This window comes from Trichoderma aggressivum (assembly GCF_033847375.1).
Source record: "Trichoderma aggressivum f. europaeum strain CBS 100526 chromosome Unknown scaffold_016, whole genome shotgun sequence".
Lineage (NCBI taxonomy): Eukaryota > Fungi > Ascomycota > Sordariomycetes > Hypocreales > Hypocreaceae > Trichoderma > Trichoderma aggressivum.
The window spans coordinates 96,957-112,370 of NW_026946382.1; the positions used below are offsets into that span (position 1 = coordinate 96,957).

General features: G+C 52.5%; 6 protein-coding genes across 6 annotated transcripts; 2 read left to right on the forward strand and 4 right to left on the reverse strand.

Annotated features, from left to right (window-relative positions):
- Positions 1 to 268: 268 nt before the first annotated feature.
- Positions 269 to 1,836, reverse strand: Triagg1_4864 (uncharacterized protein; the record flags this gene model as incomplete). Its single annotated transcript, XM_062899314.1, has 5 exons — positions 269 to 364; positions 433 to 491; positions 552 to 615; positions 681 to 894; positions 1,148 to 1,836. The coding sequence occupies 5 exons, from the start codon at positions 1,834 to 1,836 to the stop codon at positions 269 to 271; spliced, it is 1,122 nt and encodes a 373-aa protein (XP_062756045.1).
- Positions 1,837 to 3,553: 1,717 nt separating this feature from the next.
- On the reverse strand, positions 3,554 to 5,147 carry Triagg1_4865 (uncharacterized protein; the record flags this gene model as incomplete). The annotated part of the gene is made up of 5 exons (XM_062899315.1): positions 3,554 to 4,086; positions 4,201 to 4,256; positions 4,301 to 4,913; positions 4,966 to 5,043; positions 5,099 to 5,147. The coding sequence occupies 5 exons, from the start codon at positions 5,145 to 5,147 to the stop codon at positions 3,554 to 3,556; spliced, it is 1,329 nt and encodes a 442-aa protein (XP_062756046.1).
- A 389-nt stretch (positions 5,148 to 5,536) lies between these two features.
- Triagg1_4866 (uncharacterized protein) lies at positions 5,537 to 6,583 on the forward strand (the record flags this gene model as incomplete). The annotated part of the gene is made up of 1 exon (XM_062899316.1): positions 5,537 to 6,583. The coding sequence occupies one exon, from the start codon at positions 5,537 to 5,539 to the stop codon at positions 6,581 to 6,583; it is 1,047 nt and encodes a 348-aa protein (XP_062756047.1).
- Positions 6,584 to 6,804: 221 nt separating this feature from the next.
- Triagg1_4867 (uncharacterized protein) lies at positions 6,805 to 7,236 on the reverse strand (the record flags this gene model as incomplete). Its single annotated transcript, XM_062899317.1, has 2 exons — positions 6,805 to 6,981; positions 7,057 to 7,236. 2 exons carry the CDS (start codon positions 7,234 to 7,236, stop codon positions 6,805 to 6,807), a joined length of 357 nt encoding a protein of 118 aa, XP_062756048.1.
- An 804-nt stretch (positions 7,237 to 8,040) lies between these two features.
- On the reverse strand, positions 8,041 to 9,993 carry Triagg1_4868 (uncharacterized protein; the record flags this gene model as incomplete). Its single annotated transcript, XM_062899318.1, has 2 exons — positions 8,041 to 9,666; positions 9,730 to 9,993. The coding sequence occupies 2 exons, from the start codon at positions 9,991 to 9,993 to the stop codon at positions 8,041 to 8,043; spliced, it is 1,890 nt and encodes a 629-aa protein (XP_062756049.1).
- A 2,001-nt stretch (positions 9,994 to 11,994) lies between these two features.
- On the forward strand, positions 11,995 to 15,378 carry Triagg1_4869 (uncharacterized protein; the record flags this gene model as incomplete). Its single annotated transcript, XM_062899320.1, has 4 exons — positions 11,995 to 12,150; positions 12,205 to 13,384; positions 13,451 to 14,776; positions 14,843 to 15,378. The coding sequence occupies 4 exons, from the start codon at positions 11,995 to 11,997 to the stop codon at positions 15,376 to 15,378; spliced, it is 3,198 nt and encodes a 1,065-aa protein (XP_062756050.1).
- Between the last annotated feature and the right edge of the window lie 36 nt (positions 15,379 to 15,414).

Here is a 15,414-nt window from a genome sequence, read left to right on the forward strand (position 1 = left end):
ACCCGACGAGCAAGTATGGATGCGTGTTGGTGACTTACCATGTATTTCCTAGTGTCTTGTTGCCACCATTCTCAGCCCGTCGATAATACTGGGCTGCAGCAAACTGTACTCCCAAATAAGGGGTCAAACATCAGCCTCATGTAACGGATCGGAGTCTGCGGGGAGGGGGAAAGCGGCCACTGCCCGTGCCATTTTCCATTGGACATGAGCAACTTGCGCCTCTTCGTGCCCGCTCATTCCTCATCGGCACCCAACTCTGGGGGTCTGGTCAGACGTTGGGCATCAACCTCGCCTTTGTCAGCCAGACTGGCCACGACTGGCAAGCCACAGCTTGTGGTGCCTTGGCCTGAGGCTTGGCTCTCCTCTGTGCCATGAGTTGGATTTGCAAGAGGCAAGTTATGTCATCGATATTTTGACTAATCGTCGACGTACCTTGTCCTTTTTACAGCCGTAGCCCTCTAGGTAGCACCAGGCAACCTCGTTCATGGCGTCTTGTTCACCTCGTCAGCATCCGGAGCTTTTTTCGACACAGGGCTGCATCTGCAACTCACCGGTATCGCCCAAGTTTGCCGCTGTCTCATAGTACTGTTCGTTTTCCCCAGCAGTGGTCAGTATCTAATCAGCAAAGCCCAGCAGCCGACCAGTCAACCCCCTGAGATATCGAAGAGGCAAATGCATACCTGCTTTGCAGCGACTGGGTCCTTGTCGATGCCCCAGCCGTGGCGGAAACAGTTGGCCAATTCGAAGATGGCCAGGACTAGCTCTCCCTTTGCAGCCCCTCCCTTCTTGATACCGGCCTGGATGGCCAATTGCTCGACCGATGCAGCGTTAGAGGCCGCTGCCGTTAGATAGTGGACCGCTCGCTCAGTATCCGGCGTGCAACCCCAGCCGTGCCTATTGGAAGAAAGCATGGCTGTATTAGTCCGGATGCTCTCTTTTCATCAATCGCCTGCTAATCATATGATGGCCATGTCACGTAAATCAAATGATGTGATGTGATATGTGAGCTCAAGGGGAAATGATCAAGGCAATGAGGGGGAGCTGGAGCTCTCTCTCCGTCTCTCAGGATTCACCGGCAGCAGCGCATCGCCACCGCAGAAATGGAAAATGAAAAGGCTAATTGGGATCCAGCCGTGGTAGCACTCACCTGAGTGCCAGTCCATAGAGAACCTGGCTGAGTGGATTGTTGGCGCCGCTCTCGTCTGCAAGGCGCCCAAACATCTTGGTCGCCTCCGCATAATTCCCCTCCTCATGCAGTCGAATCGCCTCTTGGATGTCGGCGTCGATTTCCTTGGACAAGACCGGTCCCGAGTTGGCCGAGGGGCTTCGGCTGCGAGAGTGAGAGGCGTCTAGACTCATCTGGGCCATGCCGTCCGAGGCGTCTCTCGACGACGGCCGACTCCTGGCGAGGTCGTTCTGCCCGGCCAGCATGGTCGCCCGCTTCTCCCACTGCAGCTCTGCGGCGTCTCTATCCTGCACGTCGGCTGGGACCACAATCTCCGGCAGGTTCTGCGGCACATGGTCAGAGGTCTCGGGCGGCCGACTTAGATGCAGCCTGTGCGACAGGCGTCTCGCCGCGCTCTCCTTCTTGTTGGACGCCGACGACGAGGCAGAGGCGCTCCGCGACTGGTCTGAGTGCAAGAAGTCGAAGCTGCGTCTCGACTTTCGGTGCTCGCCGCTGGTCGACGTGGGCGACAGCAAGCCGTCGTTGTGGCCGCCCCCGTCCGGCGCCATAATCACCTGCTGCGAAACGGTATCGGAGCGAACAAAAGTGATGTCTGGGCCCTGATCATGCTCTATAGCCTCCTTCTTCCGCAGCGCATCCCGGAGCCCCATGATTGCAAGAGTTTGCCTTTAGTAGTTTCTTTTTCTTTGATGTTTTGTAAGTGAAGAGCTGTCCTGTTCCTCTGGTGATCCGAGTCCTTGTAGCCCAGCACAGCACGAGGAAAAAAGCAGCAACAGCAAAGGGCTCTTCTATATCCGCAATGATACGCCGCAGTTGATGCCGATCATGAAAAATGCCCAGCCCACCAGTCTGTCACCCCAAAAATAGAATATGCTGCTGCTCTACGTCGAACGATGCAGGTTCAGGGTCCCGTAAGGCAGTCAGCCCAGTGGCTGAGGCAGAGCCAGGCTGATGTTGGTTAGTCGGTGTCAGTCTCTTTGTAGCACTGAACTGACACGATGCACTTTGCGCAAACAAAAGGCCCGCCTCGGGGTTTCCTTTCAAAAGAGCAATTGATTGAAAAAAAAAAGGAGACACGAATTTGCTTGACGTCGCAAAACAAGCAAGTGGCAATGAAGTTTCCCCCCCCAGTGCTCGAAATTTCCCGCGCGGCAATAGAGAAGCAAAAAAAAAAAAAAAAAAGGGATCGAAAAAAGAGCTCGGCGCCTGATGTGACGACGGGTTACGAGGAGCAACACAGCACACGTTGGAGTTCAATTGGGGAAAAGAGATGGAGAGAAAAGAGCCAAGCGCCCCGATCCCTTTTGAAACTTGGGTCCAGGAAACTCCGCCAAAAGATTTGAATTTAAAAACCCCCTCAATCTGGGATTACGGAGTCCCGTCTTTTCTTTTCTTGGGATTGTCGCCCTTGGCAAAATAAAGTGCCGTATTCCAATAGCACCGAACCAGGGGGAGGGGGAAGGCCAGCTTAAAAAAAAAAAAAGAAAAAAAGAAATAGGTTCAAGGTTAATTAATATTGGTGTTATTTTTCATAATCGATCCGTGAACTAGACAAGGGCCTTCGAGCTACTCGTACACATCTGGATGGATTTGATGTCTTTTCTCTGCTCCATCATTTTAGGGGAGACGCTCGGGGCGGTATCTGGCTGCCGTGGGCGCCGATCAGCGAAGCTCTCTAGAGGCCGCCTTTCGCTAAGGCAAGTGTCGGTTAGGGGAGGAAATAAGAAATAAGCACCAGCCCAGCGGCCGGGGGTCTCCATTTAAGAGTCAATGTTCGAGAGAACAAAGGACGGGGGGGGGGAACAGATGCAGTTACTCCGTATACACCGATTCATTACAGTCAAAGTAGACTTGATACTTTGTTATATCAATTTGATTCTTCTTTATTTCTTTTTGTCCTTGTTATTATTAAATTTCTTCTTTACCAACACGTTGCTGTTTTCCTAACAAAGAGACTTCTTTCTCTCATCTATTCTGTCTCGTTCTTCCGCACTGCAAATCATCTTTCTTTCTTTCTTTCTTTCTTTCTTTCTTTCTTTCTTTCTCCTCTTTGCACCCTAGGCAAATGATTGATATCAAAAAGTGCTGCGTAGCAGGGTATCTTGGTATAAAACCCATCCCTGGGTAATAGAAAAAAACAAAGAAAGAAGGCAACCTCATCAAATGCCATGGTTGCCTCGTCGGTACTATAGAAGAAAAACAGACGACGAAGCCTATCGCATGCTAAATAGATCAAGAAAGGGCACATCGTCTCAAAATCCCCCCCCCCTCCCCCCCCCCCCAAAAAAAAAAATAAGGAAACCATGAGACTGCGCGTTGGATCGAATTCGACTCGACCAGTCTACGGGCGGTGGCTGCTCGACTCGGCTAGAGGGGGAGGTAGTCCTTTGGGTTCTCAAAGTCAGAGTCATCATCGTCGCCCTCAAGAAACTCGGCTACTTCGTCCGAGTCGACATCGTCTGAATCGACCGATTCATCTTCGCTGGAGACGTCGTCGTCCTCGTCACGCTGCTTGGCTTGGTTGCGGAGGACGCTTGCCCTCTCGCGATGGAGCAGCTTACATCCCCTGGTTTTACAGATACCGGTATTGCTAAAGTCGGGGCATTCAAAGACGTGGCGATCGGTGCAGTCTGCACCCTTGTCACAGTAACCGCAGAATCCAAATGCCGCGCACACGGGCGCACTTGGGGAGGCTTTGGAGTGAGTAAAGGGACAGTCAGGCCGGGAGCATTGCCCCTTGGCATAGTGCAAGCAGTTCGGGACACGTTCTGGAGTAAGCGCATGGGAGAGGTCGCATGCCTCGCCATTGGGACACTTGCCGTCTTTCAAGAAATCTTTGCAGAGGGCCACCTTGTCAGGGTCGTGAATGTATCGGCAGCTTGGGCCTTTCGGACAAGAACCTAGAAGAGAAAGGCAAGTTAGTGGTTAGCGTCCCTCCCATCTATGCCACTGCCTCGTAGAGCTGTAAGATGTTTCGTCGCCGCGGGTGTGAAGAAGAAAGAAGTAACAATTACCGGTCGTGGAAAAGATTTTGCACCGTTGATCAAGTTTTTTAACCGCACCGGATCGACTGCATACGTTAGTGCCACGATCATCCTTGGAGGTTCAACATACCGATGGTCTCTAATTATCCTCTGTGCGACAAGGTTTCCGGTCTTGGTACGATGGAACTTGACGCCGGCAATGATAGTCAATTTTGGCGTCATGGCAGGGGAGGCGGGATCGTCTGAAAGTCTCTCGTGAGCAATAGTGGCAAGAAAACGACAGACAGTGACGCATGACTCACCAGGAGCTTTTACAAGCTTCTTTCCTCCGTCTAGAACGCGGAAGCGAATGCCGTTGACCGGGATTTCATTCACACCTGTCGAGTTAGCGCTCATGCTCGTACCCGCAACCCCGGCTTGATGGCGAAGATAGTCGCCGAATCGTTTCTTCTCTCGAAGGCGCCGCTCCTTGAGGTTTCGTTGCCGCGTCTCTTCGATAGCTTTGGCCCGATTTTGGCTATCCTTCTCGTAGATACTGGCGTTTATGAGTTGGCGGTGGCGGTCGTTCTTGGATACCCAGCCCGAGGTTGTAGGAGCGGGACTGGGCGCGGCCGAGCTGGAAGCTGATCCAGAGGCAGATCCTGAAGCGTTAAGATGCAGAGTCCTGTGGCGGTGAGTGGCCGCTGGCCGGCTGCTATACCCTCTGCTGGGATATGGTGCGCTTGCTTGGCGATAGACATTTCCTATGGCAGCGTCAGTTTCGTCCTCGTCCGAACGCGTTGAGACTATACGAACCTCGATGGCGATGTAGGTGATGCGATGATGGCACAGACTGGTAGCCGGCTTGCTGGTTCTTGTGTCGGTTGATTTGGCCTAGGATAAGGCAGTGAGCACTATGAAGTCATCGCGGGACAGCTGATGGTCCTACCTGCGAGCTGGCCGATACGCGCCAAGAGCTCCTTGTCCTCTTCCGACATGTTTGAGGTGGAAGGTTTGCGTCGCGAGCTGTGTGTTTGATTCAGTGCAAAGGCTTTGAGAAGATGCACTGGTTTTTCGTGTGTTTTGGCAGCGATTTGCAGCTCAAACAAGAAGCAGGCGAAAGTATGTTGGATCAAGGAAATGCAAGGCTACCGAGTTGCCTGTGGGCAGATTAGGCCGAAAAGTGGCGAGCAAGATTAGTCATCAACGCGCTCACGTCTTTGCAGTGCGAGGCTGAGTAACAAGACAAGTTGGAACATTCATTACCTAACTTCTTTGCGAATTGTCCAAGCAAACAGCCACTTATCCTGTATATTATCCGCGCCTACTCTCGCCATCGACAATCCATTGCTGCACAATCTGATCCTATTCTCTGCATATCCCAGCCATGGCTTCTTGGGAGCTGCTGGATGAAAAGGGCGAGTCTGAGCTTCACAAGAGCCGACTTCTTAACGTGGAGGAAAAGCCGTTCAAACGCATCACCAAGCGATTGTCTTCCATCTCTGCGATTGTCTCCAGCGCTATTCAATCCGACACCGAAAGCCGAAATGGGGGCCAGACCTCGAGCAGTGCTCAGCTACAGGAAGACCTAACGTTCGATTTCGCCGCCTTTGACAGCAGCATTGCTCGCTTCCAATTCCTTCATGATGCAAACGAGCGAGAGCGAGAACGCTATGAGGCAGACAAGCAGCGCATCCTGGCAGAATGCCAGGCCGCCCGAGAAAACAATGCGCGCCTGCGGGAGCAGTTGGAGGACGCAAAGGCAACTCTGGCACGACGCAAGAAGTTTGACGAGCTGGCGGAGAAGATATTGTCTAACCGGCTGCTACGACCGCGCGAAGACCAGTTTGCTGCCCTGGAGAAGCTGGAAGAGGAATGCAAGGAGCTGGAGCGGGAAAGCGAAACATACAGCGGAACATGGAAAGAGCGGAGAGATCAGTTTAACAGAATCATGGAGGAGGGCATGCTGCTGAGACGACAGATCAGAGACGAAAAGGAGGAAGTAGATAGGAGAGAAGGTATGAACGAAGGTGGGGAGGACGAGGTGGAGGAACAGCGTGGCGGCCAGACACCCGGTATTGAACCAAGTAATACTGGGACACCACGTCCAGATGGCGACGGAACACTGCAAGAGACGCCTCAACCAGCAATATCGGTGGACGGACCGACACCGTCAGCGGGCTCCCCTCGACCAGACCGACTGCAGCTTCTCTCTACAGATGCCGGAACGACCTCCCGAATAGGGAGCAGGGCGTCTACGAGAGAATTGTCACAGCCTCCGTTACGAGACGATGACTCGGGCACCGAGACCGGAGAAGACGTTGAAATGGACGATTCACGGATTGAACGGGATGAGGAAGAGGGCGAGGAAGACGAAGACGACGACAAACTGGTGGGCGCGAGAAATGATGACAAGATGGAGGTTGACAATTAGATTGGGCTGTCATGCATAGCATTGCTTTTATTTTATTTTAAGAAAAAACGATGGATAGGATCGTTGTACAATTAAGATACCCGAATTGAAATCCCCCTCCAAAAGGGAGATGGCATACCATTGTTGGGTATCCGGTGATGTGGACCACCGCTGTGTATTATTGTGTATCATGTATTATATCGTCCGTAAACTCCTTTTGTCTCCTTCTTTTCCCATCTCCTTTACACGTCGCCCGACTTGGCCTTCTCCAGCGCCGCCTTTGCATTCGCCAGTTCCTCAGCCGAGGCGTTCCCAGTCTTTTCTTCGGACGCGACAAGATCCTCCAGCTTCTCGACGGCCTGGCTGATTCGGTCTCTCAGCGGCTTGAACACGGCCCTCGTCTGCTCGACCACCAGTTGCTAAAAAGAAAGAAAACACGTCAGTTCCATAAACCTTGATACCATGCATTAGCGTATTGGCGATTTTGTACATACCTGCTGCTTCAAGATGTACGTCGCATTGCCGTCTTCGTCGTCCTGCCCGCTCTTAATCTTTTCCTCCTGGGCTTTGGCATCGGCCTCTTGTGCCAGAAGCTCCTTGTGATATGACGCTTCTTCCTTCAGGAGGCGGTTGACGGCGCCCGTCGCGATGACCAGAGGAGACGGAGAAGGCATTTTTGGGGGTTGCTTCTTTGGAAGAGAGTCGGGAAAAGGGGGGAGGCTGTCGAGATCGAGAGGAGATTGTCTGAGGAAGAGAAGCAAAAGCACGGCGGGCCCGAGCTTTATAGTTCGACGGGAAAGGGTTTGTTGTCTTGGAGAATCTGGGTCGCCTGTTGCAAGACCGCGGTAAGCAGGTGCCTAGTAGGTAGACGGTTTGAATCCCTGGCGTGGGGTTCCTGGACCCATGGCGGGGCAGATCAGCGATTACAGTACGGAGTAGCACATCACCAAAAACTTCATTTTACTGATTATAGTAGAACACCTAGACATTTGTATAAGCAACGTGTTGAACAGTTGAATTGCCACAACTGGGCATCGCTACATGTCCAATACTACTTTTATGCTTGCAAAGCAGACATCGCAAAATCATAGGTAAGTAACAGCATTCAAAGCACCGAAATTCCTCCAAAGTCCGTCTTCACGGCAAGCTCATAACATCACATTGATGACTTCCTTGAATGATAGCCAATCCTCCCAAACACCTTTTCTAAACAGCTAATCAACACACAGAATCAAGAAACAAAAGTTGTCCTGTTTCGACATCCAAGGCTCGAATTGTCATTTTCCCCTCCTTCCTTTATCCAGAGCAGAGAACCTCCAAGGTTACATGGTATCTCCCGAACGCCTTCAACTCCGCCATGGGCGATTTGAACAAAAACAAACAAAAGACCCGTTGCCCAAGATGCACAGCATTGTAGTTTTTTTTTACATGCACAATTTTTTTTTGTCATTTTTTCCCGGTGATTGTTAAGCAGACGGTTATGCTTCGACAGCAACCGCCGCAACGCTCACGGGAGCAACGGACTCGGGTTGGTCTTGGTTCGAAATCTCGCCGCCAGCTTCCCGCTCGGCCCAGGCGCCCCAAAGGCCTCGCTTTCCTCGTACTTTGATAGGGTCACCGAGACCAGAGGTCTGCTCGACCTTGATGGCGTCCTTGGTTGCAAGAACCAGACACTCAAAGAACATCTTGGTAGCTTCGGCCTTGGTGGTCTGCTTCTCAGGCAGTAGGGTTTGGAAGACAACCGCCGACTTCTTCCTCTTGTCGGCATCATTGGCGGCCTCGGAGCCAAACAGGTCTCGCAGAATGTGAACAGCATGCTTAGTTCCAACAGAGACGGGGCCGCTATCGGCAGGGTGAACGAGGGGCAAGGTCGTGTCTTCGAAAGCGGGCATAGGGCTGCTTCTGTCGCCTCCATCCGCATGATCATCGTCAAAGTGAGCCGCGCTTTCGTCAGCGGGAATTTCGAGAATGGTGCCGTCAGCTCCCACGCTCTGGTTACCGAAGGCGTTTCCGTCGAGAGTGAAATCGGTATCATCTCCCAGTTCCAGACGGGGAGACTTGATACCCAGCTCGCTTTCCACATCGGCAACGCCAGAGTCACGCTTGCGCTTCAGGTCATTCGCACCACGGACCATGTCCAATGATAGCATACCACGCAGCTCAGGTGCCCATCCCATGCTTCGACCTTCCATCATGATGGAAGACACAAAGCCGCCCGTCTTCTGCATTTCTGCCAGAGCCAGAAGTAAAGGATCGCGAGGCAGGTATGTGGCTGGCTTGGTGATGTTTTCTCTGTGCGCCTGCTGCTGCTTGATGTGAGTGCTAGACAGCGCAATTTCGTCATCCGGCATCATGACGCGCTGCTTTCTAGCGCGTTGTGTAGGTCGCTTAACGGGGGAATCTTCCACGTCATCTTGGGGTTCGTAAAGATCTGTGTGGCCGTGGCGAGAATACTCCTCTTCAATCTCCTTGGCAAACTGATCATCAATGTCTGATAGAGGAGACTCCGAAATTCTCTCTCGATTAATATCGAGAGCAGCCAGGCCAGGGACGGCAGACTGATCGTCAGGGTTGAACTGGAAATCGTCATCGCCCATCTGGATATCGCCCTCATCATCTGCAATCCTGACGCCACCGTCCAAATCCATGCGAGAGTCTTCGGGACCAGCGCCTTCTTTGGATCGGGGCATGATGTCAAGCTCGCTGAACACATCGTCTTCAATTGATCGGGCAGCGGGAGCATCTCGACCCATTTCAATGCTGTGGCTCGGGCCACCATCCATGTCGAGACCGAAGTCGAGCTCGAGCTCAAGGTCATCCATGGGCGCAAGCGCGTCCTCATCCAGCGTCATGCCGCCCTGGAGATACTGGCTGTTGTCGAAATCCTCCTGCAAATTGATGTCTCGATTGTTGCTGACGCGTCCCTTCCTACCTACTTGCGTGGATGACACATCCTCGACTTGCGAAAGCAGCCATGAAGCATCAGGCGGGGGAGGCAATTCGAGGTTGTCGTACGGCGTGATGCGATCGGGCAGAAGCAAGGCCTCGCGGTTAGTAACCTGCAGGTTGGCAGCCAGATCGTTGTTTCCACTGGATCGGAAAGCCTAGTAAGTAATTGTTAACATGCTATGCAACTCTAACGGTGAAAGAAGGCAAAAGTGACCCACCATTTTGATCTTCATCATGGCTTCATTGCAATCATCCAGCAGATATCGCGTTTTGCGCTGGTATATCCTGACGACACCGAGCAGGAGCTGTCCGCTGAGACGCAGGGCCATGGGCGCCTGGTTCGGCGTGATGATGGCCTCGACACTGTCCGTGACATTGGACTGCAAAATGTGATTCTTGGAGAGCTTGCGCTCGAGGTTGGCCGACAGCCAGACACGGGCAAGCGGCCCGGTCTTCTGGAGGAGCGTCTCCGAGTAGAACATGGTGGCGGCGGTGCTGGAGCAAGTCGAGGTGGGTTGTGGATGTAAATGTATATGTGATTGTGAATGCGAATGCGAATATGCAATAAAAGCTCAGCCAGTGAAAACGGTGCAGGGACACGAGCTTGGAGCAAGAGTGGAGGTGAGGTGAGTAAACACGGAACAAGGGGCGCGTGTTTTGGCGGATAAACAAGTCGCCTAAACCGTGTTTGGGCCTGGCTCACGCGCGATGGCAGCCGCGCAAACTCATCAAGTCAAAGAATCCAGTCGCCCAGGGCAAGTCTGCAGAAATCGCACGAGACGGAGCGGCGAGGGCGAGGCGACGGGGGTGGCGATGGGAAGTGCAAAAACGGCGAGGGAAAGCAATGGGTTGTGTGAAACTCTCAGGTTGGCGAGGGGAGACGCTTCGGCCATGCTGCCGTAAATTGCGTGGCTGGGAGGAGTGGCTGGTACCCGGTACCTAAGTACCTCTCTAGCTCCCATTCCATTTTCGGTGGTGTCCGGAGGTGGAACATTAGCTTTTCCGGCGCCAGAGTGGAGGTTTCCGCCCGTCGGAAGTCGGTGGACCACATGGCTTGCCTAATTTGGCCGTGAATTACTTGCGCTTTGATGGCTTGTGGTAAGTTGTCCGTTTGTAGGTACATGGAGCTTAAAGTTTGCTTGTACTACGAGGAGTAGAAGATCCTGTCGAAATCATGTGCGAGGTTCTAACTTTTAATATGCTATAACAAAAAAAAAACAGTAATGTGATTTCTCATTCCGTCCGTCGTAGAGCTCAAGGCGACCTCGTACATCAGCCAACGATCTACAGAAGCATCAAATTCATTCACATGCTGGTGTGACGGAGTATTACATCAATGCCTCTTTTAACGCGGGTGCCTCTTCGAATGTCCTACAACCACCCGCCATTGTCGATAGGAATACTTATCAATGTGCTGTAGCAGGCCCAATCTGGGCTTGTCTGCTGATGCCAAGAGCCTTAAAGTCCTTCTGCAGCTCCCTGTATCTCGTTCTACTGTAGGATCACTGCTGCCACAACATCCCATCTCTGGCACATGCCACTTTGTATTCCGACACCCGCAGCTGGACATGTGCACGCTTCAGGCATTGGGTAATCTATCTTTAGACGCAGAGCCATCTGCATAATGTTACCCAGCCATGTCTGACTCTACCATTAATGCTACAAGCCTCTCGTGACCCCCTAGTGGTGCTATTCTGTTCAATTTCCATTAAGAGCGGCAGGTTGTCCCTCTTCTAAGTCCAGCTCCTCGAATAGGCTTAATCCACTATCCAACTTGTCCATAGCTGAGGTTGGCTGCCCAGGAGGCCTGACTAGCGGAGAATATGTTACTGTTGGGGGGGTTTGTTGGCTCAAAGAGGCGTTCGAGAAGTACATGACTATTGGGTACTAACTGGTAACTGAGTCAATTGAACAGAAACTGCCGAGCATTACAGGTACTCGGTATAAGAGAAACGTATTAGGTACCAGTGGACATGTTGATATTGAGTTATGGCGCAAAGTCGGAGAGTTCAAGGTTCAAAAAGCCCCGTAAGAGATAGGCCGCGTTGTCCACCCAGTTTAGCCGCGGTGCCGCTAAGCCCAACCACAGCGTTACTTGGCGCCGCCAGTACCTGCAGCCCCCCTGTAGCGCTCCTTGTTCCCCAGTCCAGTGGCGAGGCTAGCGCATCCATTCCACTGGAGCCTTGGAAGACCACCTTTCCATGCAATTTCCATCCATGATCCCAATTGCTGATGCTTCACCGGTCTGTACGTTGGCCTCTTCATCAGGGGATGAGGATCGTGACCGCCAGTGGCCGCTGCAAGACGAAGACCCGGAGCTCCCACGCAGCGCCCTCTTGCGATTCCGACGACGCATGCGCAACCGACGACTCTCTGCGCATCCCATCTCTGCCTCCCCCATGACACCTGGCCCTTGATATCAGCTTGGCTGTTGACTCTCCGGCCCCCCTTTTCCATCTTCGACGCCATATCGAGAACCTAAAATGCAGCTGCCGTGGGCAGGGCAGGGCTCTGGCAATGAGTCTCTGCTGCCAGTGGCTGGCGTGCCCATCATCACCGGAGATGCGGGCGATTCGCCGCGGCTGGGCAGATCAGAGTCAAGGCCAGGACATGCCCGGACACCATCGGCGCATGCGCTGGTAAGCCTGGAGATTTCCCATTGGCACAAGCGCAGGTTGCTAATTTTATGAAAGGGAGTGGCCAAGGAATATTCCTCAATGACCCCCAGCGAAGCTGCCGCGCAACTACGAACCTCGCTTACTTACGGCCTCACGCCCAACGAAGCCTTGAAACGACTCAGCGAATACGGACCCAATGAGATCCCCCACGAAGAACCAGAACCGCTTTGGCTGCGGTTCCTAAAACAATTTCAAGAGCCATTGATTGTGCTCTTGCTGGTATCCGCGGGAATGTCGCTGCTCTTGGGCAACATGGATGATGCCATCAGTATCACCGTGGCGGTAACCATTGTCGTTTCCGTGGGGTTTGTCCAAGAGTATCGATCGGAGAAATCCATCGAAGCTCTCAATCACCTAGTACCGAATCATGCACACCTTGTACGAGGCTCGCCAAACAAGTCTTCTAGTCTACCGAAACCCCCCAGCTGGCCCCCCAACGTCAGCGGCCTTCCAGACCCCGCCGACAGCTCTGGTTTAATCACACCAATCGAAGATATTCTGGATGCGACTTCATTCAAAGTCTCGGCTTCTCAACTAGTGCCAGGAGATTTGGTCCTGTTTACTACTGGCGATCGTATTCCGGCCGAGATTCGAGTTACCAAGGCGGTCGACCTGACCATTGATGTCTCTAACCTCACTGGTGAAACAAAGCCCAAAAGGATAACGACCGAATCGCAACACCACGGATTTAGCACTCAAAGCTTCAATCAATTCCACAAGCAGACATCCCTTGCCCCGGAAGCACCCACGAATGCTGCTGAGCTTGAGAGCACCGCTAAGAACGTTGCGTACATGGGCACATTGGTAAGATCTGGACACGGCCAAGGAATTGTTTTCGCAACTGGCGGAAATACTCATCTCGGATCTATTGCTTCAGATGTTTCTGGGACGGAAAACCCTAGGTCACCTCTGCAGTTGTCAATGGATGATCTTGGCTCACAGCTGAGCAAAGCATCATTTGTCGTCATCGGATTGATTTCGCTTGTTGGCTGGCTACAGGGGAAGAAATTGCTGGAAATATTCACCATTTCTATTTCCTTGGCTGTTGCAGCCATCCCAGAAGGATTGCCCATCATTGTCACCGTCACTCTGGCTCTTGGTGTGCATCGGATGGCCAAGCATCATGCCATCGTGCGCTGGATGCCCAAAGTTGAAACCCTTGGTTCCGTCAATGTTGTATGCACTGACAAAACCGGTAAGTCTTCTTTCACATACCGCTCGTGAATTTAGCTGCACTGGATGCTGACCTCGGTGGAAATAGGCACACTAACAACGAATCATATGACCACCGTTGAAATGTGGTGCTTTGGGGAGGACGGCTCGTTCAAGGTAGCTTCAGACGCCGAGGTTGAAGAATTCAAACCGACGCCAGCGGCTCTACATATCCTACGAATCGGAAACATTGCAAACAATGCACGATTATCAAAGAATTACACTGAGAGCGGCGCTGCCACGAGTGCCGTCTTGTCCTCAACAATGGGCCGCGAAGAGGCATTTACTTTTACTCGCTGGGTTGGCCAACCGACGGATGTAGCCATGCTCGATTTGCTTGACAAGTTCAAGGAACACGATGTACGAGACTCCGTGGGCCCTCGCATTACAGAAGTACCCTTCAGCTCGGAGAGAAAGTGGATGGGGGTTACTGTTGGAAGCGAAAGAGAGTATGCGTACATGAAGGGGTCGATCGAGAAGGTTCTCGCCGCTTGCGACACATATATGGAAAAAGACGGACGGGAGATTGTACTGGATAATGCTCGACGCCAAGAGGCCTTGGCAGCGGCTGATGCTATGGCGTCTAAAGGACTTCGAGTGCTTGCTTTTGCCAGTGGTCCAGTGGCCAGATCCTCAAGAGCGCGCTCATCGGCAGCTGACACGCGAAGCAACACACCCGCCGATGGTGCGTCCAGTCCGGTCATTCCTCTGGGTTCCGATGATACCTACAAGGGACTCGCATTTGCTGGCTTGGTTGGTATGAGGGACCCCCCTAGGCCTGGCGTAGAACGCTCCATCCGACGACTGATGCGAGGCGGCGTCAGAGTCATCATGATTACTGGTGATGCAGAGACTACGGCGCTTGCGATTGGTAGACAGCTAGGAATGAATGTCGCTATTCCTAGCGCTCATTTGCCGGGCCAGAACGAAGTCAAGGCTGTCCTGAGAGGAGATGAGATTGACAGGATGTCGGATGGGGACCTCGCCGAAGCGATGCAGCACACCACTATTTTCGCCAGAACTAACCCGGACCACAAGATGAAGATTATCCGCGCTCTCCAATCCCGGGGAGACATTGTAGCAATGACAGGCGACGGTGTAAACGATGCGCCAGCCCTGAAGAAGGCCGATATTGGTATTGCAATGGGACGTCATGGAACCGACGTTGCTAAAGAGGCAGCGGACATGATTTTGACTGACGATGATTTTTCCACCATTTTACGGGCCATTGAAGAAGGCAAGGGCATCTTCAACAACATTCAAAACTTCCTCACGTTTCAGCTTAGCACGAGTGCGGCAAGTTTGGCCCTGGTATTTGTCTGCACATGCTTCGGGTTCAAGAGCCCCTTGAATGCCATGCAGATTCTCTGGATTAGTAAGATTTCCCATTCAATTGCCCGCTCTATCAAGGAGGTGTTTTGTTTGACTAACATGAAAGCAGATATTATCATGGATGGCCCTCCTGCTCAGTCTCTGGGCGTCGAAAGCGTTGACCCGGATGTAATGAACAGGCCGCCAAGAAAGCGCAACGATGCAGTTCTCACGAACAAACTCATCCAGCGAGTCCTAACCTCAGCTGCCATCATCATGGTCGGTACCATGCTCACGTACCGGCGACAGATGGCTGACGGCGTCGTCACCCGCCGGGATACCACCATGACCTTTACTTGTTTCGTCTTCTTTGACATGTTTAACGCTCTTAGCTGCCGCTCTGAATCGAAATCGGTGCTGCGTGGCGAGGTGGGGCTCTTTTCGAATAACTTGTTTAACTGGGCAGTTTCTCTGTCAATCGTCGGTCAGCTACTTGTCATCTACCTTCCATGGCTTCAAGAGGTTTTCCAGACAGAGGCCCTTGGGCTGGGTGATTTGTTCCGGCTCGTCATCCTTTGCAGCACGGTGTTTTGGGCAGATGAATTACGAAAGTATCTGAAGTATGGGCGGCGGCGTTTGGGCGGCGGGTACAGTCAAGCGGTATAAAAAGAGCGCATGGTATGGGAAAAGAGAAGAGGGGAA